We start from the raw sequence: 25,006 nt of genomic DNA on the forward strand, positions 1-25,006 counted from the left end.
GGTGGCTGGGGCTGGAAGAAGCAGAGGTCAGATCTGGCCTATCTTGGTACCCTTCCATCTCCCCCTTCCCTATCCCTATTGACTCCCCCTCCCCCCACCCATCTCCCAGGATCTGCTGCAGGCAGAACTGGAACCAGGACACTTCCGCCTCTGGAGAACCCCTGAGCCTCTGAGAGCCCCCAGCAGGAGCGCCTTGCCCCTGCTGCTGACTGGGCTTGCCTGGCATTTGGGGCTGAATCAAGGGCTTGGGGGTGGGGTGTAGCCTGCAGGTGATGAGGGCTGATGGAGGGACTTGGGCACCTTCTGGGGCTTCACAGCCCATCCCCCATACCTCAGCTGACTGAGGTCCTCTAGGAATGCAGCCCCCCCACCCTGCGTCGTCCAGCTTTCCTAACTGAAGTGGCCAGAATGTCCCAGAGACCAGGGTGTGTGCAAGCTTGTATGTCTGGGAGCCTTGGTGAGTGAGACTGGGAAAGGCAGGTTATGGAGAGTTACAGACAGAGAAATGGAGACAGGCAGCCCTGTCTTAGGACTGGCAGAGACCCAGGCATAGAAAAAGAGAGGCAGAGATTGACAGATAGAAAAGCCAAGAAATATGGAGACCACAACAGACTATTGTAAAGAGAAAATACATAGAAATGGGCCTGACAGTGTCAGATGCTCAGGGTATGTGCCGAGGGCTCCCGGGCCCAGTGTGTGCTGAGTTCCCGGCGTCTCCAGTCCCAGTGAACATATTCCCTACAGGGTGTGTCTGGTGCTCTGGTGGCCGCACAGCGCCCACTCCTGGATGGCACGAGCCTGGCAGGAGCAGAGCTGTCCACCTACCCGCATTTGTGCAGCAATCATTTCCTGAGTCTAAGGTTTGGAGGCGGGTCTGACCTTTGACCAACATGATGGCTCCCACTGGCCACGACCCCCTGGCCTCCTCCTTCCTGAGTGTCAAGGAGGCCTAGTTCTCAGCAGCTGATTCGCCCCCCAGGGTCTGACTTGGTCCTATCGTTGTACCATCCTGTACAGGGGCAGCCTGGGAAGAAGGAGAGGGTGAGGGTACATATGTACTCAGCGTCTCCATGGACACCTGTGCAGGTTGTGCACTGTGCGAGCACACGTCAATTAAGATGAGCACACCTCATCCACAGACGACAGCATAGATTGCATATTTACAGTTCTCACTGTCCGGCAGATGGCAGTCAAGTGTCTGGTTCAACAAACCAGACACTTGACTGAATATTACGCCAGTTTGCCAACAGATGTCAGTACAGTGTTTTAAGGAAGGGGTGTCTTTCTCTAATTAGCACAAAGGCACTGTGTGGGCTGGCAGGGGCCTGAACCGGCCAAGTCTGGTGGTTGAGCCTGGGTACGGCGGAGCTCGGGGAATTGTCCTCTAGAAACCTTCATCCTGCCCCTCTTCAGAGGTGGTCCCTCAGGTCAGGGGCTCTTCCCAGGTCCCCTTTTTCTATTAAAAGCATCATGTTTCTTCCTGGCCGTGGCCTCCAGACCTTAGATTTCTCCCTTCTTTCCTCTCTCCCCTCTCCTTCACCCAATCAGGCATGGAGTCTTGCCAGATTCCTGATACTGTTCCCCAGGTAGAAACCTTTTCTCTCTCCAGGCAGGCATGGACCATTCAGGGTATCCCTCCCTAACTGGCCTCTGGGCTGCTGGTTTGTCCCATTTTCCCCAGCCCTTCGACCCTTATACATAGCTGCTGGAGTGGCTTTCCCAAACACCTCTCTCCACATGAGCTTCTCCATTTATAAACCCTTAGAGCCTCCCCATTGTCAAGGGTATCAAGTGCAAATCACATCAGGCCCCTTCTAGAGGGAACGGACTGGTTCTGTGGGCCCGAGAGGTAGACTAGGCCTAACACGAGGAAGGATGTGCCCAGAGTCATGCTCTCTGGGGTGTGGTGGACCGCCTGAAAGTGTGCCAAGGCCTGGTCACCTCGTGGCAGGGAGCCAGCAGAGGGGCCCAAATGTCAGGTGGATTCAGTGACAACAAAGTTCCTCCATGCTAGGCCCTTGGGCTCTAGGTCTGTATCTTAGCTTCTCTTTGTGACTGTCTCCACATTGCCTGGGAGAGGTCTGTGCTTACTAGGCTCTGGGAGTGGGGTCTGCTTTACCCTTGGGGACCAAAAACCTGAATTTGAATCTTCATTGTGCTCTTTAGGTGCTGTGTGACCTCAAGCAGGTCTCTTGCCCTCTCTGATCTTCATTTTCTCATCTCCCAAATGAGGGTGATAATATCTACCTGTCCAGACTGCTGTGAAGATTTTCTTTAACTTTTTATTCTGGACACTTTTAAGCTGAGAAAATGGTACAATGAACCCCCATATACTCATCACCTGGCTAAAACTGGTTTCCTCAGCAGTCCCCCTCTTAATCCCCTTTTCCAATGGATTATATAAGAGCAAATCTCAGACACATAATCATTTCACCTATAAATACTTCAGTATGTCTCTTTAAGAAATAAGAACTCTTTTTTTTGCCCTAAAAGTTGCCAACAGTACCATTATTACATCTAACAAATTAATGGTAATTATTTAATAACATTAAGATCCCTTGGTTTTCCTTGACTGTCTCATAATTGTCTTCTCACAGCTGATCTGTTTGAATCATTTGTAATATGCTTCTTACATCCCTTTTTATCCATTATACCTCCCTCTCCTAGTTTTTCTCTCATTTATTAGTTGAAGAAATCAGATCATTGCTCTGGTAGAGTTTCTCACAGTCTGGATTTTGCTGACCGCACCCCTGTGGCATCATTCAGCATGTCCCTCGGTCCCCCATATTTCTTGTAAACTGCTAGGTAACCATAGACTCAGCTGTGCCAGGGGACTGTAGCTGTTGACAGGCATTGCCCTCAGGGGCACATGATGGCCATTAAGCATTAGAATTGATTAGTGGGTTCAGCAGTTGTGCTGATTAAATGAGAACATGTGTGGGGTGCTCAGTAGCTGTCACGTAGTAGGTGCTCTGTGACGGGTGGCTTTCATAACGGACTCAGGACCTGTGGAGTTCTGGGACGAGGATGGTAAAAGACAGGAAGTGGGGGAGTCTGTTGGATCTGTGAATTGGGTGGTCAATTCCTTCATTCACTCTATAGGGTAAAAGGGTCTTGTTCTAGGCCGTACGTCTGGTCTTGAAAAAGCTGTGTCCCCAAACCCAATTTGTGACCCAGTTTCCATTTTGGGTGACTCCTTTGTCAGGAACTGTCATCCCTACCTCACACTGGGCCAACTTATCTGCTAAAGTTCCAGGAGCCCTAAGTCCCATTTGCTGTACAGAGCGAGGCCAGGTTGCAGGCGTATTTGCTTGGCTTGATGGGGTTAGGGAGCAATTGAACAAGCTCCCTATTCTTGTCTCTAATTTGAATTGTCCTTGGGGCACAGTTCACCTACCTCCCTGCCACAGCGCCTGGGGGGCGGGTGGGCAAGTCTGAACAGTCTCTCCCTCCCATTCCGAGCAGGTGCGGGAGCTGACTGACGCCGAGTTCCCCCACTCCTTCCTGGTGTCCGGGAAGCAGCGCACCCTGGAGCTGCGGGCCCGGTAGGCAGGCAGGCTGAGGGCCGGGCAAGATGGGAAAACTGGGAGGGGCTGCTCTCCTCAACACCTGTGTTCACTTTCCAAGCAGGTCCCAGGAGGAAATGATCTCCTGGTTGCAGGTATCAGAATGCTCCAGGGCCCCTAGGATTCTGACCTCCCTACCCAGGCTGTGGGGGAGGGAGGGATGCTGTGTGTGTGTGTGTGTGTGTGTGTGTGTGTGTGTGTGTGTGTGAGTGCACACCCACCTGCTTGCTCCCTGTTCTTCCTCAAAGTTGCTCTGTAGTAGTTGGAGTCAGACCTGGGTTCAAATCTTGCTGCCTCTCACTGCCTAGCTGGGTGGCCTGGGGCAAGTCACTTAATGTCTCTGAGCCTCAGTTTTCACATCTGTAATCTGGGGCTAATATTTTCTCCTCCCTTAAATCAGGCAATGTACACTTAGAATATAGCGCCTAGCACCCAGTAGGCTTTTAGCAATGTTTGTGGAATGTGTAGATGGATTCACAGATGAGCAAGCCCTTCCTGCTGCCCCCCTAACCACCTCCCTGTGCCCCTCCCCCTGCCCCAGGCATGCCAAGCCGCCATTGACCAAATCGAGAAGCGGAATGAAACCTTCAAAGCTGCGGTCCAGAGCCCTGAGGGAGACACTCAGGAGCAGGAGGTAAATGAAGGCTCTGTATCCCTCCTGGAGCCGCCAGCCTTACACAGGAATGATTCCCTCTCTTTGTTCTACCTAGGCCAGTTTGGAGGGCTGGAGAGTGTCACCCACCATGAATGATTTGAAGGGATCAGGGGAAGCTCACACACACCAACATCACCCTACTCAGAAACTCAATGCCAAAGATTCCCCCATTAGCAAAAAATTCCTTTGGGAGGCTTTATATGCAACTACCCCTAGGAAGGATTTTACATCTATATGTATAACTCGGGCTGTGGGGGTGGTGTGTGTGTGCTGGTTTGGGTTTTTCTTTTTTTTTTTTTTGCTATCTTCCAAGAGTTCTTTATTTATCTCTATTAATTCATGCTCCAAGGGCAGGGACTGGTCCTCGGTTTGAAAGAATCAGAATTGACTATGTCAGCAAATAAAAGCAAATCAGTCTCTGAATCTTTTATAATGTGCAGTGAGCATGTCTGCCCTATGCTCTAGAGAGACAACATCTATTTTCAAGGCTGATTGCTATAGGAAGATTCTTGAAAAGACAGTCCAGAAAAAAGGAAACACAAGAGACCCTAGGAGAACTGTCTCCCAACATTTATCATTTTATTTTTGAATTTTAAAATTTAATTATATTTATTTTTTATACAGCAGGTTCTTATTAATCTATTTTATACATATTAGTGTATACACTTCAATCCCAATCTCCCAGTTCATCCCACCACCACCCCACCACCCCCGCCACTTTCCCCCCTTGGTATCCATACGTTTGTTCTCTACATCTGTGTCTCTATTTCTGCCCTGCAAACCAGTTCATCTGTACCATTTTTCTAGGTTCCACATATATGCATTAATATACAATACTTGTTTTTCTCTTTCTGACTTACTTCACTCTGTATGACAGTCTCTAGATCCATCCACGTCTCTACAAATGACCCAGTTTCGTTCCTTTTTACAGCTGAGTACTATTCCATTGTATATATGTACCACATCTTCTTTATCCATTCGTCCATCAGTGGGCATTTAGGTTGCTTCCATGACCTGGCTATTGTAAATAATGCTGCAATGAACATTGGGGTGCATGTGTCTTTTTGAATTATGGTTTTCTCTGGGTATATGCCCAGTAGTGGGATTGCTGGGTCATATGATAGTTCTATTTTTAGTTTTTTAAGGAGCCTTCATACTGTTCTCCATAGTGGCTGTATCAATTTACATTCCCACCAACAGTGCAAGAGGGTTCCCTTTTCTCCATACCCTCTCCAGCATTTGCTGTTTGCAGATTTTCTGATGATACCCATTCTAACTGATGTGAGGTGATACCTCATTGTAGTTTTGATTTGCATTTTTTTAATAATTAGTGAGGTTGAGCAGCTTTTCATGTGCTTCTTGGCCATCTGTATGTCTTCTTTGGAGAAATGTCTATTTAGGTCTTCTGCCCATTTTTTGATTGGGTTGTTTGTTTTTTTAATATTGAACGGCATGAGCTGTTTATATATTTTGGAGATTAATCCTTTGTCCATTGATTCGTTTGCAAATATTTTCTCCCATTCTGAGGGTTGTCTTTTCGTCTTGTTTGTAGTTTCCTTTGCTTTGCAAAAGCTTTTAAGTTTCATTAGGTCCCATTTGTTTATTTTTGTTTTTATTTCCATTACTCTAGGAGGTGGATCAAAAAGATCTTGCTGTGATTTATGTCAAAGAGTGTTCTTCCTATGTTTTCCTCTAAGAGTTTTATAGTGTCTGGTCTTACATTTAGGTCTCTAATCCATTTTGAGTTTGTTTTTGTGTATGGTGTTAGGGAGTGTTCTAATTTCATTCTTTTACATGTAGCTGTCCAGTTTTCCCAGCACCACTTATTGAAGAGACTGTCTTTTCTCCATTGTATATCCTTGCCTCCTTTGTCATAGATTAGTTGACCATAGGTGTGTGGGTCTATCTCTGGGCTTTCTATCCTGTTCCATTGATCTGAATTTCTGTTTTTGTGCCAGTGCCATATTGTCTTGATTACTGTAGCTTTGTAGTATAGTCTGAAGTCAGGGAGTCTGATTCCTCCCGCTCCGTTTTTTTCCCTCAAAACTGCTTTGGCTATTCAGGGTCTTCTATGTCTCCATACAAATTTTAATTTTTGTTCTAGTTCTGTAAAAAATGCCACTGGTAATTTGATAGGAATTGCATTGAATCTGTAGATTGCTTTGGGTAGTATAGTCACTTTCACAATATTGATTCTTCCAATCCAAGAACATGGTATATCTCTCCATCTGTTTGTGTCATCTTTGATTTCTTTCATCAGTGACTTATAGTTTTCTGAGTACAGGTCTTTTACCTCCTTAAGTAGGTTTATTCCTAGGTATTTTATTACTTTTGTTGCAATGGTGAATGGGATTGTTTCCTTAATTTCTCTTTCTGATATTTCGTTGTTAGTATATAGGAATGCAAGAGATTTCTGTGCATTAATTTTGTATCCTGCAATTTTACTAGATTCATTGATTAGCTCTAGTAGTTTTCTGTTGGCATCTTTAGGATTCTCTATGTATAGTATCATGTCATCTGCAAACAGTGACAGATTTACTTCTTCTTTTCCAATTTATATTCCTTTTCTTTCTTTTTCTTCTCTGATTGCCGTGGCTAGGACTTCCAAAACTATGTTGAATAATAGTGGCGAGAGTAGACATCCTTGTCTTGTTCCTGATCTTAGAGGAAATGCTTTCAGTTTTTCACCATTGAGAATGATGTTTGCTCTGGGTTTGTCATATATGGCCTTTATTATGTTGAGGTAGTTTCCCTCTATGCCCACTTTTTGGAGAGTTTTTATCATAAATGGGTGTTGAATTTTGTCAAAAGCTTTTTCTGCATCTATTGAGATGATCATATGGTTTTTCTTCTTCAGTTTGTTAATATGGTGTATCACATTGTTTGATTTGCATATACTGAAGAATCCTTGCATCCCTGGGATAAATCCCACTTTATCATGGTGTATGATCCTTTTAATGTGTTGTTGGATTCTGTTTGCTAGTATTTTGTTGAGGATTTTTGCATCTATATTCATGAGTGATATTGGTCTGTAATTTTCTTTTTTTGTAGTATCTTTGTCTGGTTTTGGTATCAGTGTGATGGTGGCCTCATAGAATGAGTTTGGGAGTGTTCCTTCCTCTGCAATATTTTGGAAGAGTTTGAGAAGGATGTGTGTTAGCTCTTCTCTAAATGTTTGATAGAATTCACCTGTGAAGCCATCTGGTCCTGGACTTTTGTGTGTTGGAAGATTTTTAATCACAGTTTCAATTTCATTACTTGTGATTGGTCTGTTCATATTTTCTATTTCTTCCTGGTTCGGTCTTGGAAGGTTATACCTTTCTAAGAATTTGTCCATTTCTTCCAGGTTGCCCATTTTATTGGCATAGAGTTGCTTGTAGTGGTCTCTTATGATGCTTTTGTATTTCTGTGGTGTCTGTTGTAACTTCTCCTTTTTCATTTCTAATTTTATTGATTTGAGTCCTCTCCCTCTTTTTCTTGATGAGTCTGGCTAAAGGTTTATCGATTTTGTTCATCTTCTCAAAGAACCAGCTTTTAGTTTTATTGATCTTTGCTGTTGTTTTCTTTGTTTCTATTTCATTTATTTCTGCTCTGATCTTTATGATTTCTTTCCTTCTACTAACTTTGGGTTCTGTTTGTTCTTCTTTCTCTAGTTCCTTTAGGTGTAAGGTTAGATTGTTTATTTGAGATTTTCCTTGTTTCTTGAAGTAGACTTGTATTGCTATAAACTTCCCTCTTAGAACTGCTTTTGCTACATCCCATAGGTTTTGGAATGTCGTGTTTTCGTTGTAATATGTCTCTAGGTATTTTTTGATTTCCTCTTTGATTTCTTCAGTGATCTCTTGGTTATTTAGTAACGTATTGTTTAGCCTCCATGTGTTTGTGTTTTTTATGGTTTTTTCCCTGTAATTGCTTTCTAGTCTCATAGCGTTGTGGTCAGAAAAGATGCTTGATATGATTTCAGTTTTCTTAAATTTACCGAGGCTTGATTTGTGACCCAAGATGTGATCTATCCTGAAGAATGTTCCATGCGCACTTGAGAAGAAAGTGTAATCTGCTGTTTTTGGATGGAATGTCCTATAAATATCAATTAAATCTATCTGGTCTATTGTGTCATTTAAAGCTTGTGTTTCCTTATTAATTTTCTGTCTGGATGATCTGTCCACTGGTATAAGTGAGGTGTTAAAGTCCCCCACTATTATTTTGTTACTGTTGATTTCCTCTTTTATAGCTGTTAGCAGTTGCTTTATGTATTGAGGTGCTCCTATGTTGGGTGCATATATATTTATAATTGCTATAGCTTCTTCTTGGATTTGTCCCTTGATCATTATGTAGTATCCTTCCATGTCTCTTGTACCATTCTTTATTTTATTTTTTTTTTATTTTTATTTTTTTTAAATACATGTTTATTAGAGTATACTTACTTTATAACACTGTATTAGTTTCTGCTTTACAACAAAGTGAATCAGCTATATGTATACATATATTCCCCGTATCCCCCCCCCTCTTGAGCCTCCCTCCCACACTCCCTATCCCACCCCTCTGGGGGACATAAAGCACCGAGCTGATCTCCCTGTGCTATGCGGCAGCTTACCACTAGCTATTTTACATTTGTTAGTGTATATATGTCAGTGCTACTCTCTCACTACGTCCCTGTCTCCCCTTGCCCCCTGTGTCCTTAAGTCCGTTCTCTACATCTGTGTCTTTATTCCTGCCCTGTCACTAGGTTCGTCAGTACCATTTTTCTAGATTCCATATATATGTGTTAGCGTACGGTATTTGTTTTTCTCTTTCTGACTTACTTCGCTCTGTATGACAGACTCTAGGTCCAACCACCTCACTGCAAATAACTCAATTTTGTTCCTTTTTATGGCTGAGTAATACTCCATTGTATAGATGTGCCACATCTCCTTTATCTATTCATCTGTCGATGGACATTTAGGTTGCTTCTATGTCCTGGCTATTGTAAATAGTGCTACAGTGAACATTGTGGTACATGTATCTTTTTGAATTATGGTTTTCTCCGGGAATATGCCCAGTAGTGGGATTGCTGGGTCATATGGTAGTTCTATGTTTTAGCTTTTAAGGAATCTCCATACTGTTCTCCATAGTGGCTGTATCAGTTTACATTCCCACCAACAGTTCAGGAGGGTTCCCTTTTCTCCACACCCTCTGCAGCCTTTATACATTGTTTTTTTTTTTTTTTTTTTTTTATTATGACCAAACAGAGTTTATTCTAGCAATACTAGGATGCTAATTTTATAATTAATTAAGATAATTTACCATAGTAATAGACTAAAAAGGAAAATTACATAACCATCTGAATTAATGCAGAAAAAGCAGTGAATAAAATGAAACATGCATTCAAGATCAAACGAGCTAGGAATAGAAGAGAACATTCTTAACCTGATAAGGAGTATTTGCTAAAATGCTCCAGTGTTCTTTTTTTTTTTTTTTTCCACACACACACACTGTATTTTATTTTTACAAGAGATAGATAGACTGACACCAAGCATTGTACATGGATGACCACAACAAAAGCAACAATGATTGCAATTACCAAACATGAAACACACTTATACTATGTCATAACATTGACATTCAGTCCAGTAATCCTCCACTGTAACAGCTCCTTTACTTTGCAGTGAAAATTGATTTGTATATTCTTTTCCTCTGAGTCCTTGTGGGATTTTTTTTTTTTTAATTCAGACAGAAAGTCACAAAAATTATACTCATCCTCATCAGTTCACTCAGTCCCATGTAATTAATTTCTTTTTTTTCATCTTGATCTTTTGTTAGCACTTTTATGAGTTCATCAGTTTTTCATTAGAGTTCTGAAAATGCTTATTCATTCAGTTCAGCAGTACAGTCAGTTACCAGAAACCTGTACTTGTCAGAGTCTTTTCAATGAATTTCTTGAAGATGAAACTCTTTTATAGGAACATATTTGCAAAATCATCAGAGTACACCCAGAACTGTCTGTAAATGACAAAAGACTTAAAAATGACCATGGTTAAAGATTTGATGAAAGTTCATAATAATGCAGTTGACAAGAAAATTAGTTATTTCTGAGATATACATTTTAAAGTAATAACTAGGATTATTACTTATAACATTATACCAGAACATATAAGATTTTTAGACGTTTCCTGTAATGTCTGAAACATTTATATTAACATATTTCCATACATATTTCCATACAAATACAAATATAAGATTTTTAGAAATTTCATGTAATGTCTGAAACATTTATATTAACATATTTCCATACATATTTCCATACAAATACAAATATAAGATTTTTAGAAATTTCATGTAATGTCTGAAACATTTATATTAACATATTTCCATACATATTTCCATACAAATACAAATATAAGATTTTTAGAAATTTCATGTAATGTCTGAAACATTTATATTAACATATTTCCATACATATTTCCATACAAATACAAATATAAGATTTTTAGAAATTTCATGTACTGTCTGAAACATTTATATTAACATATTTCCATACATATTTCCATACAAATACAAATATAAGATTTTTAGAAATTTCATGTAATGTCTGAAACATTTATATTAACATATTTCCATACAAATAACCCAATGAAAGTTTAGTATTAGTTGTTTTGTTTGTTTTTTTATACTGCAGGTTCTTATTAGGCATCAGTTTTATACACATCAGTGTATACATGTCAATCGCAATCGCCCAATTCAGCACATCACCATCCCCACCTCATCGCAGTTTTCCCCCCTTGGTGTCCATATGTCCATTCTCTACATCTGTGTCTCAACTTCTGCCCTGCAAACTGGCTCATCTGTACCATTTTTCTACGTTCCACATACATGCATTAACATACGATATTTGTTTTTCTCTTTCTGACTTACTTCACTCTGTATGACAGTCTCTAGATCCATCCACTTCTCAACAAATGACTCAATTTCGTTCCTTTTTATGGCTGAATAATATTCCATCGTATATATGTACCACAACTTCTTTATCCATTCGTCTGTTGATGGGCATTTAGGTTGCTTCCATGACCTGGCTATTGTAAATAGTGCTGCAATGAACATTCGGGTGCACGTGTCTTTTTGAATTACGGTTTTCTCTGGGTATATGCCCAGTAGTGGGATTGCTGGGTCATATGGTAATTCTATTTTTAGTTTTTTAAGGAACCTCCATATTGTTCTCCATAGTGGCTGTATCAATTTACATTCCCACCAACAGTGCAAGAGGGTTCCCTTTTCTCCACACCCTCTCCAGCATTTGTTGTTTGTAGATTTTCTGATGATGCCCATTCTAACAGGAGTGAGGTGATACCTCATTGTAGTTTTGATTTGCATTTCTCTAATAATTAGTGATGTTGAGCATCTTTTCATGTGCTTCGTGGCCGTCTGTATGTCTTCTTTGGAGAAATGTCTATTTAGGTCTTCTGCCCATTTTTGGATTGGGGTGTTTGTTTCTTTGATATTGAGCTGAATGAGCTGTTTATATATTTTGGAGATTAATCCTTTGTCCGTTGATTCATTTGCAAATATTTTCTCCCATTCTGAGGGTTGTCTTTTCGTCTTGTTTATGGTTTCCTTTGCTGTGCAAAAGCTTTGAAGTTTCATTAGGTCCCACTTGTTTATTTTTGTTTTTATTTCCATTACTCTAGGAGGTGGATCGAAAAAGATCTTGCTGTGATTTATGTCAAAGAGTGTTCTTCCTATGTTTTCCTCTAAGAGTTTTATAGTGTCCAGTCTTATATTTAGGTCTCTAATCCATTTTGAGTTTATTTTTGTGTATGGTGTTAGGGAGTATTCTAATTTCATTCTTTTACATGTGGCTGTCCAGTTTTCCCAGCACCACTTATTGAAGAGACTGTCTTTTCTCCATTGTATATCTTTGCCTCCTTTGTCATAGATTAGTTGACCATAGGTGCGTGGGTTAATCTCTGGGCTTTCTATCTTGTTCCATTGATCTATGTTTCTGTTTTTGTGCCAGTACCATATTGTCTTGATTACTGTAGCTTTGTAGTATAGTCTGAAGTCAGGGAGTCTGATTCCTCCAGCTCCATTTTTTTGCCTCAAGACTGCTTTGGCTATTCGGGGTCTTTTGTGTCTCCATACAAATTTTAAGATGATTTGTTCTAGCTCCGTAAAAAATGCCATTGGTAATTTGATAGGGATTGCATTGAATCTGTAGATTGCTTTGGGTAGTATACTCATTTTCACAATGTTGATTCTTCCAATCCAAGAACATGGTATATCTCTCCATCTATTTGTATCATCTTTAATTTCTTTCATCAGTGTCTTATAGTTTTCTGCATACAGGTCTTTTGTCTCCCTAGGTAGGTTTATTCCTAGGTATTTTATTCTTTTTGTTGCAATGGTAAATGGGAGTGTTTCCATAATTTCTCTTTCAGATTTTTCATCATTAGTGTATAGGAATGCAAGAGATTTCTGTGCATTAATTTTGTAACCTGCAACTTTACCATATTCATTAATTAGCTCTAGCAGTTTTCTGGTGGCAGTTTTAGGATTCTCTATGTATAGTATCATGTCATCCGCAAACAGTGACAGTTTTACTTCTTCTTTTCCAATTTGTATTCCTTTTATTTCTTTTTCTTCTCTGATTGCCGTGGCTAGGACTTCCAGAACTATGTTGAATAATAGTGGTGAGAGTGGACATCCTTGTCTCGTTCCTGATCTTAGAGGAAATGCTTTCAGTTTTTCACCATTGAGAATGATGTTTGCTCTGGGTTTGTCATATATGGCCTTTATTATGTTGAGGTAGGTTCCCTCTATGCCCACTTTCTGAAGAGTTTTTATCATAAATGGGTGTTGAATTTTGTCAAAAGCTTTTTCTGCATCTATTGAGATGATCATATGGTTTTTATTCTTCAATTTGTTAATATGGTGTATCACATTGATTGATTTGCGTATATTGAAGAATCCTTGCATCCCTGGGATAAATCCCACTTGATCGTGGTGTATGATCCTTTTAATGTGTTGTTGGATTCTGTTTGCTAGTATTTTGTTGAGGATTTTTGCATCTATATTCATCAGTGATATTGGTCTGTAATTTTCTTTTTTTGTAGTGTCTTTGTCTGGTTTTGGTATCAGGGTGATGGTGGCCTCATAGAATGAGTTTGGGAGAGTTCCTTCCTCTGCAATTTTTTGGAAGAGTTTGAGAAGGATGGGTGTTAGCTCTTCTCTAAATGTTTGATAGAATTCACCTGTGAAGCCATCTGGTCCTGGACTTTTGTTTGTTGGAAGATTTTTAATCACAGTTTCAATTTCATTACTTGTGATTGGTCTGTTGATATTTTCTGTTTCTTCCTGGTTCAGTCTTGGAAGGTTATACCTTTCTAAGAATTTGTCCATTTCTTCCAGGTTGTCCATTTTATTGGCATAAAGTTGCTTGTAGTAGTCTCTTAGGATGTTTTGTATTTCTGCGGTGTCTGTTGTAACTTCTCCTTTTTCATTTCTGATTTTATTGATTTGAGTCCTCTCCCTCTTTTTCTTGATGAGTCTGGCTAATGGCTTATCAATTTTGTTTATCTTCTCAAAGAACCAACTTTTAGTTTTATTGATCTTTGCTATTGTTTTCTTTGTTTCTATTTCATTTATTTCTGCTCTGATCTTTATGATTTCTTTCCTTCTGCTAACTTTGGGTTTTGTTTGTTCTTCTTTCTCTAGTTTCTTTAGGTGTAAAGTTAGATTGTTTACTTGAGATTTTTCTTGTTTCTTTAGGTAGGCTTGTATAGCTATAAACTTCCCTCTTAGAACCGCTTTTGCTGCATCCCATAGGTTTTGGGTCGTCGTGTTTTCATTGTCATTTGTCTCTAGGTATTTTTTTATTTCCTGTTTGATTTCTTCAGTGATCTCTTGGTTATTTAGTAACGTATTGTTTAGCCTCCATGTGTTTGTCTTTTTTACGTTTTTTTCCCTGTAATTCATTTCTAATCTCATAGCGTTGTGGTCAGAAAAGATGCTTGATATGATTTCAATTTTCTTAAATTTACTGAGGCTTGATTTGTGACCCAAGATGTGATCTATCCTGGAGAATGTTCCGTGTGCACTTGAGAAGAACGTGTAATCTGCCGTTTTTGGATGGAATGTCCTATATATATCAATTAAATCTATCTGGTCTATTGTGTCATTTAAAGCTTCTGTTTCCTTATTTATTTTCATTTTGGATGATCTGTCCATTGGTGTAAGTGAGGTGTTAAAGTCCCCCACTATTATTGTGTTACTGTCCATTTCCTCTTTTATAGCTGTTAGCAGTTGCCTTATGTATTGAGGTGCTCCTATGTTGGGTGCATATATATTTATAATTGTTATATCTTCTTCTTGGATTGATCCCTGGATCATTATGTAGTGTCCTTCCTTGTCTCTTGTAACATTCTTTATTTTAAAGTCTATTTTATCTGATATGAGTATAGCTACTCCAGCTTTCTTTTGATTTCCATTTGCATGGAATATCTTTTTCCATCCCCTCACTTTCAGTCTGTATGTGTCCCTAGGTCTGAAGTGGGTCTCTTGTAGACAGCATATATATGGGTCTTGTTTTTGTATCCATTCAGCCAGTCTATGTCTTTTGGTTGGGGCATTTAATCCATTCACGTTTAAGGTAATTATCGATATGTATGTTCCTATGACCATTTTCTTAATTGTTTTGGGTTTGTTTTTGTAGGTCCTTTTCTTCTCTTGTGTTTCCCACTTAGAGAAGTTCCTTTAGCATTTGTTGTAGAGCTGGTTTGGTGGTGCTGAATTCTCTTAGCTTTTGCTTGTCTGTAAAGCTTTTGATTTCTCCATCAAATCTAAATGAGATCCTTGCTGGGTAGAGTAATCTTGGTTGTAGGTTCTTCCCTTTCATCACTTTAAGTATTTCATGCCACTCCCTTCTGGCTTGCAGAGTTTCTGCTGAGAAATCAGCTGTTAACCTTATGGGGGTTCCCTTGTATGTTATTTGTCGTTTTTCCCTTGCTGCTTTCAATAGTTTTTCTTTGTCTTTAATTTTTGCCACTTTGATTACTATGTGTCTCGGCGTGTTTCTCCTTGGGTTTATTCTGTATGGGACTCTCTGCGCTTCCTGGACTTGGGTGGCTATTTCCTTTCCCATGTTAGGGAAGTTTTCGATTATAATCTCTTCAAATATTTTCTCTGGTCCTTTCTCTCTCTCTTCTCCTTCTGGGACCCCTATAATGCGAATGTTGTTGCGTTTAATGTTGTCCCAGAGGTCTCTTAGGCTGTCTTCATTTCTTTTTATTCTTTTTTCTTTAGTCTGTTCCGCAGCAGTGAATTCCACCATTCTGTCTTCCAGGTCACTTATCCGTTCTTCTGCCTCAGTTATTCTGCTATTGATTCCTTCTAGTGTAGTTTTCATTTCAGTTATTGTATTGGTCATCTCTGTTTGTTTGTTCTTTAATTCTTCTAGGTCTTTGGTAATCATTTCTTGCATCTTCTCAATCTTTGCCTCCATTCTTATTCCGAGGTCCTGGATCATCTTCACTATCATTATTCTGAATTCTTTTTCTGGAAGGTTGCCTATCTCCACTTCATTTAGTTGTTTTTCTGGGGTTTTTTCTTGTTCCTTCATCTGGTACATAGCCCTCTGCCTTTTCATCTTCTCTGTCTTTCTGTAACTGTGGTTTTTGGTCCACAGGCTGCAGGATTGTAGTTTTTCTTGCTTCTGTTGTCTGCCCTCTGGTGGTTGAGGCTATCTAAGAGGCTTGATGGGAGGCTCTGGTGGTGGGTAGAGCTGACTGTTGCTGTGGCGGTCAGAGCTCAGTAAAACCTTAATCCACTTGACTGTTGATGGGTGGGGCTGGGTTCCCTCCCTGTTGCTGTGGCGATCAGAGCCCAGTAAAACCTTAATCCACTTGACTGTTGATGGGTGGGGCTGGGTTCCCTCCCTGTTGGTTGTTTTGCCTGAGGCAACCCAACACTGGAGCCTACCCGTGCTCTTTGGTGGGGTTAATGGCAGACTCTGGGAGGGCTCACGCCAAGGAGAACTTCCCAGGACCTCTGCTGCCAGTGTCCTTATCCCCACGGTGAAACAGAGCCACCACTCGCCTCTGCAGGAGACCCCCCAACACCAGCAGGTACGTCTGGTTCAGTCTCCCCCAGGGTCACTGCTCCTTCCCCTGGGTCCCGATGCACACATTACTTTGTGTGTGCCCTCCAAGAGTGGGGTCTCTGTTTCCCCCAGTCCTGTCACAGTCCTGCAATCAATTCCCACTAGACTTCAAAGTCTGATTCTCTAGGAATTCCTCCTCCCTTTGCCGGACCCCCAGGTTGGGAAGCCTGAGGTGGGGCTCAGAACCTTCACTCCAGTGGGTGGACTTCTGTGGTATAAGTGTTCGCCAGTCTGTGAGTCACCCACCCAGCAGTTATGGGATTTGATTTTACTCTGATTGCGCCCCTCCTACCGTCTCACTGTGGCTTCTCCTCTGTCCTTGGATGTGGGGTGTCCTCCTTGGTGAAGTCCAGGGTCTTCCTGTCAATGATTGTCCAGCAGCCAGTTGTGATTCTGGTGCTCTCGCAAGAGGGAGTGAGAGCACGTCCTTCTACTCCGCCATCTTGGTTAATCTCCCCATTCTTTATTTTAAAGTCTATTTTATCTGATATGAGTATAGCTACTCCAGCTTTCTTTTGATTTCCATTTGCATGGAATATCTTTTCCCATCCCCTCACTTTCAGTCTGTATGTGTCCCTAGGTCTGAAGTGGGTCTCTTGTAGACAAGATATATATGGGTCTTGTTTTTGTATCCATTCAGCGAGCCTGTGTCTTTTTGTTGGAGCATTTAATCCATTCACGTTTAAGGTAATTATTGATATGTATGTTCCTATTACCATTTTCTTAATTGTTTTGGGTTTGTTTTTGTAGGCCCTTTTCTTCTCTTGTGTTTCCCACTTAGAGAAGTTCCTTTAGCATTTGTTGTAGAGCTGGTTTGGTGGTGCTGAATTCTCTTAGCTTTTGCTTGTCTGTAAAGCTTTTGATTTCTCTGCTGAATCTGAATGAGATCCTTGCCCGGTAGAGTACTCTTGGTTGTAGGTTCTTCCCTTTCATCACTTTAAATATATCGTGCCACTCCCTTCTGGCTTGTAGAGTTTCTGCTGAGAAATCAGCTATTAACATTATGGGAGTTCCTTTGTATGTTATTTGTCATTTTTCCCTTGTTGCTTTCAATAATTTTTCTTTGTCTTTAATTTTTGTCAGTTTGATTACTAGGTGTCTTGGTGTGTTTCTGCTTGGGTTTTTCCTGCCTGGGACTCTCTGTGCTTCCTGGACTTGGGTGGCTATTTCCTTTCCCATGTTAGGGAAGTTTTCGACTATAATCTCTTCAATTATTTTCTCAGGACCTTTCTCTCTCTCTTCTCCTTCTGGGACCTCTATAATGCAAATGTTGTTGCATTTAATGTTGTCCCAGAGGTCTCTTAGGCTGTCTTCATTTCTTTTCATTCTTTTTTCTTTATTCTGTTGCATGGCAGTGAATTCCACCATTCTGTCTTCCAGGTCACTTATCTGTTCTTCTGCCTCAGTTATTCTTCTATTGATTCCTTCTAGTGTACTTTTCATTTCAGTTATTGTATTGTTCATCTCTGTTTGTTTGTTCTTTAATTCTTCTAGGTGTTTGTTCTTTAATTCTTCTAGGTCTTTGTTAAACATTTCTTGCATCTTCTCGATCTTTGCCTCCATTCTTTTTCCGAGGTCCTGGATCATCTTCACTATCATTATTCTGAATTCTTTTTCTGGAAGGTTGCCTATCTGCACTTCATTTAGTTGTTTATCTGGGGTTTTATCTTGTTTCTTCATCTGGTACAAAGTCCTCTGCCTTTTCATTTTGTCTGTCTTTCTGTGAATGTGGTTTTCCTTCCACAGGCTGCAGAATTGTAGTTCTTCTTGCTTTTGCTGTCTGCCCTCTGGTGGATGAAGCTTTCTAAGAGGCTTGTGCAAGCTTCCTGATGGGAAGGACTGGTGGTGGGTAGAACTAGGTATTGCTCTGGTGGGCAGAGCTCAGTAAAACTTTAATTCACTTGTCTACTGATGGGTGGGACTGTGTTCCCTCCCTGTTGGATGTTTGGCCTGAGGCGACCCAACACTGGAGCCTACCCGGCTCTTTGGTGGGGCTAATGGCGGACCCTGGGAGGGCTCATGCCAAGGAGTGCTTCCCAGAACTTCTGCTGCCAGTGTCCTTGTCCTCACAGTGAGCTACAGCCACCCCCCCGCCTCTGCAGGAGACCCTCCAACACTACCAGTTAGGTCTGGTTCGGTCTCCTATGGGGTCACTGCTCCTTCTCCTGGGTCCTGATGAGTACACTACTTTGTGTGTGCCCTCCAAGAGTGGAGTCTCTGTTTCCCCCAGTCCTGTTGAAGTCCTGCAATCAAATCCCGCTAGCCTTCAAAGTCTGATTCTCTAGGAATTCCTCCTCCTGTTGCCGGACCCCCAGGTTGGGAAGCCTCACATGGGGCTCAGAACCTTCACTCCAGTGGGTGGGCTTCTGTGGTATAAGTGTTCTCCAGTTTGTGAGTCACCACCCAGCAGTTACGGGATTTGATTTTATTGTGATTGCACCCCTCCTACCATCTCATTGTGCTTCTCCTTTGTCTTTGGATGTGGGGTATCTTTTTTGGTGAGTTCCATTGTCTTCCTGTCGATGATTGTTCAGCAGTTAGTCGTGATTCCAGTGTTCTCCCAAGAGGGAGTGAGCGCACGTCCAGGTTTGGGTTTTGAAAGTCCCTGAAAAATGTGAGACCAAGGGAAGGTGGAAGGCAGGTGAGGTGGTAGTTATGGAGAGTGTCTGTGACTTGATTTCAGATCTGAGCTCTGAACTCTGGCCTGCTGGGTGTCTTTGCTGAGTCCCTTGACCTCTCTGGGCCTCAGTTTCCTCACTGTAAAATAAGACTCATACTAACTGACCTCCCCTATACGTGGTCTTCATCCGTCCAGTCCGCTTCATGTGGAAGCCACTGGGAAGCATAGCACACATAATCTCTGCCACAAGCAGGTGGGTACAGGGGGTCCTGAAGTGCCCACCCTGCCGCCCCACAGCTGCAGTCCGAGGAGCTGGGCCTCCGGGCACCACAGTGGGTCCGTGACAAGATGGTGACCATGTGTATGCGCTGCCAGGAGCCCTTCAACGCCCTGATGCGCCGCCGCCACCACTGCCGGGCCTGCGGCTATGTGAGTACCCACCTCGGCCTCTGCCTTCCCAGCTCAGGCCCTGCCCTCCCATCCCTGCCAACCCTGCCCGCTTCAACCGGTACAGCCAGAAGTGCTGGGCGCTAGCTGTGCCAGGTGTGTGAGTTACCTGGTTTGGACATCATGGTGCCCACGCGTGAAGCAGGTCTGCTGTTCGCCCCGTTCTGCAGGTAGGACGCGAGGCTCAGACAGGTTAAGCGACCTGCTCAAGACACTCCCGAAAGCTGACCCTATTCATTCATCTGCTTCCTTACCACCATTTCCCAAGACCCCCAGGGCCCAGCACCAGGAAATGGTCTCCAGTTCCAGGGTGGGGGCACCCGAATCCTTCAGCCCCTGTCGGACCTTTCATCCACCACCTCATCAGCCCCACGCCTGTTACTCACCCACCCCTCACCGTCCTCTTTTCTTGACCGACCTCAGCTAACTGTCCCCTCCTCTTCTTGGCAAATCCTCAGCACTCCAGCACCTGCTCGGTTCTGCTGCTAACTAACTCTGCCCGCCAGGTTCAAGCCTCAGCTTCCTCACCTGTACAATGGGGATTAGTAACACCTGCTTCCAGGGTGGTAGTGAGGACTCAACAAAAGAAGGTCCACCCCCTTCCCTCTCCTTGTCCCCCTTTCCTTCCCCCTCCTCAATCACTTGGGCAGCCTCCCTCAGAGCAACAGCCACCAGCTGATTGAGGAAGGAGCCACTCCTCCCTCTTGTCAGCTCCGGCCCAGTTATCAGAGGCAGATCTTGCTTTGCTTTTTAAGCACTTGCTGTACTTGAGCTGTTCTCTGTTGACATTACAACCCTCTCCATTTACTCTGCAAACAGAGAAGCCCTTTAATGACCTCCGTCTTTAATGACCTCAGGGGACAGGAGGAGACCAGCTGGGCAGGTTGGGGCCAGTCAGCGAGGCGTCCCCAAATGTGTTAAACTGCAATCAGGACACAAAGTAAATTTCTAGGACTGGGACACACCTATGTTCAGGCGTAAGTGAGTTTCATACCAGAGCCAAATAGAAAGGATCTGGGGATTAGCTCCCATTTTCGGTGAGTCACATCAGTAAATAAGAGTTGAGTCTACTCACACTTGTAACTTTGTAAGTAGTTTCTAAAAAATTATTTTAAATAGTTAAGAAACACAAAGAGGCACAAAGAACAACATAACAACACCCGTGTACCTGCCTTCCAGGTACAAAAAAGAAATAAAATATTCTGAGAACTAAATGAAATGTATGATCCTTGATCGAATCCTGGATGGGAAAAATAGAACCAGAAACAGAAGTCATTACTGGGACCATTGGGGGAAATTTGATTATGAAGCATGTATAGGTATCAATATTGTATCGATGTTAAATTTCCTGTGTGTGATCATGACATCGTGGATAGGGAGGAGAATGCCCTTGCTCTTAGGAGACACCAGCTACATATTTAAGGGTGGTGTGACATGATGACTGTAATTTAAACTCAAATGGTTCAGAAAAAATATATATATGTATGTGTGTGTGTGTATATATATATAGAGAGAGAGAGAGAGAAAGAAAGAGGGAGAAATCTGAAGTGGCAAAAATGTTCACAATTCGTGAATTTGGTGGTGGGGGTATCACTGTACTATTCTTTCAACTTATCTTCAGGTTTGAAATTTTTCAAAATAAAAAGTTGGTAGAGGAGAGAGGAGAAAATAAATACGTGCTAATTGTATTTAAAAAATTTAAATCTCAATAAAAAACAAAATAAAATATTCCCAAGGTAGCTGAAGCCCTGTGTGTGGGGCTGTGTGAGGCACCCGATTCTGGGGTTTCTCCTGCCCGTGTGAACCTTTGTACTCTGTGAGTCATCCTTTCTGTGGTTGGGTGCCCAGTTTCTGCCTCCCCGCCTGCCAGACGGGAATCCTGGTGACGGTGGGACAAGCCCAGGCCTTCCCCTGTGGCTCCCTCCCAGGCCACGTGCTGTGCTGGGCACACAGACCGGCTCCCTGATGGATAACCCTTCGTCCAAGTCTCTACCTCTTGCCCCCATTTCCAATCCCACATCCTGGACTCACTGTGACACCCCAGTCTTCCTGGAAGTCACATCCTGCAGTGCCTGTGTTTCTCCCCAGGTTTTCTCATGCCTCTTTCACCCGATCTCCCCAGCCTGATCTGTGACGGCCTTCTTGGGGACGTCTTCGTGGTGGGCTGGGGGACAGGCGCCACTCCACAGCCTCCACGTGGCGGGTCTTCCTGGCAAAAACAGCCAGCCCGTCATTTTTGTATCAGAGCACGTTTGACTCTAGGACTGGGTGGACTGCAAAATCTGCATGACTCTTAATGCTAAACTGTAGAACTGTAAAGACACCTTCTGTTTGAGGAGGGCCGGTTGCTGCCAGAGAGCTCTGTGGCCTTCGTCAAGTCACTGTCCCCTCGTTGCAGGTGAGAGTAAAAGTCCCAGGGCTGGTCACCTGGTGGGGTTGCTGGCAGTCAGGTGAGATGGCAGAGGGGAGAGAGAGCACTCAGAGAAGTGATCAGATGCAAGGGGTGTGCGCAGGTCAAGCCCCCGGGATCGGTAGCTGCCCTCACAACGGGGAACGTGAAGGGAGAGAGGTTGAGCTCCTGCAGTGGGGGCCAGGCCTCAAGCCCCCAGCTGAGGGCACTCTCCCCCTGCACTGCAGTCTCCAGGCGGCTGGGCCTCTGCCAGCGCAGGGGATGCCCGGCTCTGCCTCCATCCCTCTCCTGAAGCTTTCTTTTTCTTCCTCCGGTCTCCGGCTCTCACGTCCCCACCTCCTGGGCCAAGGCACGAACGGGGATCTCCATGCCTCACCTCAGCCCCCAAGCCCCTCCTGCCTGTCCTCCCCCAGGTGGTGTGTGCCAGGTGCTCCGACTACCGGGCTGAGCTCAAATACGATGACAACAGGCCCAACCGAGTCTGCTTAGACTGCTACACGTTCCTCACCGGAAACGTGCTTCCCGAGGACAAGGAGGACAAGAGGCGCGGCATCCTGGAGGTGAGGGCCGGTTTCCTCTACTAGGCAAATGTGTGCACGGCCTCACCAAGTGCTGGCACTGTCCTCGGTGCTGAGGAACAAGCCTGCCGTGGTCACACTCCCCGTCCTTCTCTCTCTGCCCACAGACAGCGCCCCCGGCCCCCCACGGAACACCCCCACCCCTGGCCCGGCCCTGGCCAAATAAAACAGAGCTGGGCCTGTCACCAAATGGAAGCAACTTTTGGCTCCAGGCTGTGGCCCAGGCTCTCCACCTTTCTTCTGCATCCTCATCTGATAATCACACGGCCACTCTGGACCACTCCTGTTCACATCCCCATGCCCTGCCCCAGCAGTCCCAGGAGGTAAAGAGAGCTGGTGCAGCTGATTCCATTTTACAGATGGGGATACTGAGGCTGCAGGTCAGGGTCCCACTGCAGGGACGAGGCAGCCTCGAGGCTCCATTGTAATTGGAAGGGACTTCAGGGACCAGCTGGTTGGAGACCCAGGCCCAGAGAAGTGACTCATCCAAGGTCACACAGCGAGTTAGGAACCAGCTCTCTGATCTCTACCGCAGATATTCTCTGCTGTCCTTAGGGCTGAGCCACTCCCCACCCCCCCAGGCGCTCCCAGGCTGCTCCCACTGCTGGTCAGCACCTCTGGGGCACTAGCACCCAGCCCAGACACTGGTTACCGCATCCCTCTGCCACTCCCTCATTAAAGCCAGGTTGACATCCCACTGTCCTTGGGAGGTGGGAGAAGACCCCAGCCTATTCCAGCTGAACTCAGCTCCCAGGTTCAAGTTGATTCCTTTCCACTGACATCTGCCCACTTTCCAATCCTCCCTCATTCTTTTAGGCCCCGGCCCTGCCCACGCCCTCCCCAATCACTAGGCCACACCACACAGCTTTTGCTCCTGGAGAGAGGGAATGGTCTGCCCCTTTTCAGGCTCCAATTCTTTCCCCTGGGGCAACTCTCAGGGGATAAGCCCTCCCAGCACCTGTGCAGAGGTCAGGCTGGCTGAGGTTTGACTGCAGCTCTGCCACTGGCCAGCTCTGTGACTGCAAGTCCCTGATGGGACCTCTCTGAGCCTCAGGGGCAAATAACACCTCCTTGCAGGGTTGCCGTAAGGTTTGGAAAGGGTGATTTCTAATGACCGACATCTGTCAGGTAGTGGGTGCTCTGTTCCCTGACAGTTCCTCTCTCTGGTTTCAGAAAGGAGCTGCAGCGGGGTCCGAGCAGAGCCTAATGTGCAGCTTCCTACAGCTCCTCGGGGACAAGTGGGGCAAGAGCGGGTCCCGGGGCTGGTGCGTGATCCCCCGGGATGACCCCCTCGTGCTCTATGTCTACGCTGCCCCTCAGGTAATGCCACGCCCCGCCCCTCCTCACAGTATGTGTGCGTGTCAGGGGTGGCGGTGGGGGTGAGTACTGTTGGCCCCATAAGTCAGATGAGGCTCAATGAGGACCTGGTTCCCTCAAGTCACAGGGTTAGTGGCTTTCAGAGCTGGGCCCAGACTCCAGGTCATGACTGCTTTGCCATCAGGGGGCGACCAGTCCTCTTCCTCAATGCCCTCCTGCCACCCCACCCCACTTCATGAGTTTTTGCGGGGCAAGAGGCAGGTGTATGCCTGGTACCTTCCAAACAGCCGTCTGAGGCAGTGGCGCCGAATGGGAGGACAGCGGCCCACAGCTCTCCCCTCCCCTCCCAGGACATGCGGGCCCACACCTCCATCCCCCTGCTGGGATACCAGGTGACCACTGGGCCCCAGGCGGACCCCCGGGTCTTCCAGCTGCAACAGTCAGGCCAGCTCTACACCTTCAAGGCCGAAACCGAGGAGCTGAAGGACCGCTGGGTGAAGGCCATGGAGCGGGCGGCCAGCGGCTGGAGCCCCGGGGAGCCCAACGACAGGGACCTGTCTGACTGAGCCACAGCCGGCCCCCTTCCCCCTCAGAGCCCTGCTCCTGCCACGCACGCACGGGCTGACACTTCAGCTGACCCACCACCCCAAGCTGAGCTTTCAAAGAATCGATTTCCAGTCGTCTGTGTTCAGACCGTGTGTCCTGATTTGAGATTCAGAAAACATGGGTTCATTCCTTTGGGGAGGGGATGACGAAGCATTCCAGTTTGCCCAGGGCCGAGGGGGTTCCTGGAACATGGGACTTTCAGTGCTAAAACGAGGAAAGTCCCTGGTAACCCAGGACTGTTGGTCACCAATGTGGTTCACAGCCTGGCTGCACATATGTATCACCTGGGAAGCTTTAAAAGATACCAACAAATAAATTAAAAAATAAACTAAAAATTCAAAAAATACAATGCCTGGATCCATCACCAAAGATTTCTGATTTGACTTGTCTGGGATGGGGAGGCATGGGTATGTTTTAGGAGTACCCACATGAGTCTGATGTGCAGCCTAGGTTATCCGGATGAAGAACAAAGCAAGCAAACTACCAAGTGCTTGCTAGGCATGAGATTAATAATAATAACAAATATCAAACATCTACTGAGGCAGGCACTGTTCTAAGTGTTTTACATGGATTATCTCATTTTACCTTCAGGACTTATAATCCCCATTTTCCAGATGAGGACACTGAGTCTTAGAGAGGTTTAGTCATTGGCTCAAGGTCACACAGCTGGTGGATGC

The 25,006-nt window shown here is 44.4% G+C and overlaps 1 protein-coding gene across 2 annotated transcripts in view; it reads left to right on the plus strand.

Annotated features, from left to right (window-relative positions):
- The window catches only part of FGD2 (FYVE, RhoGEF and PH domain containing 2), a 51,247-nt gene extending 26,619 nt beyond the window's left edge, over positions 1–24,628 (plus strand). For both annotated transcript variants that reach the window (XM_057554833.1, XM_007197941.3), the window contains 7 exons: positions 3,466–3,545; positions 3,631–3,661; positions 4,108–4,200; positions 19,269–19,400; positions 22,242–22,388; positions 23,580–23,726; positions 24,074–24,628. In XM_057554833.1, coding sequence (XP_057410816.1) covers positions 3,466–3,545; positions 3,631–3,661; positions 4,108–4,200; positions 19,269–19,400; positions 22,242–22,388; positions 23,580–23,726; positions 24,074–24,289 — 846 coding nt within the window. In that variant the 3' untranslated portion in view covers positions 24,290–24,628. The remainder of the gene's footprint in view (positions 1–3,465; positions 3,546–3,630; positions 3,662–4,107; positions 4,201–19,268; positions 19,401–22,241; positions 22,389–23,579; positions 23,727–24,073) is intronic.
- The last annotated feature ends 378 nt before the right edge of the window (positions 24,629–25,006 follow it).

Source organism: Balaenoptera acutorostrata, chromosome 10 (assembly GCF_949987535.1).
Source record: "Balaenoptera acutorostrata chromosome 10, mBalAcu1.1, whole genome shotgun sequence".
NCBI classification, from domain to species: Eukaryota; Metazoa; Chordata; class Mammalia; order Artiodactyla; family Balaenopteridae; genus Balaenoptera; species Balaenoptera acutorostrata.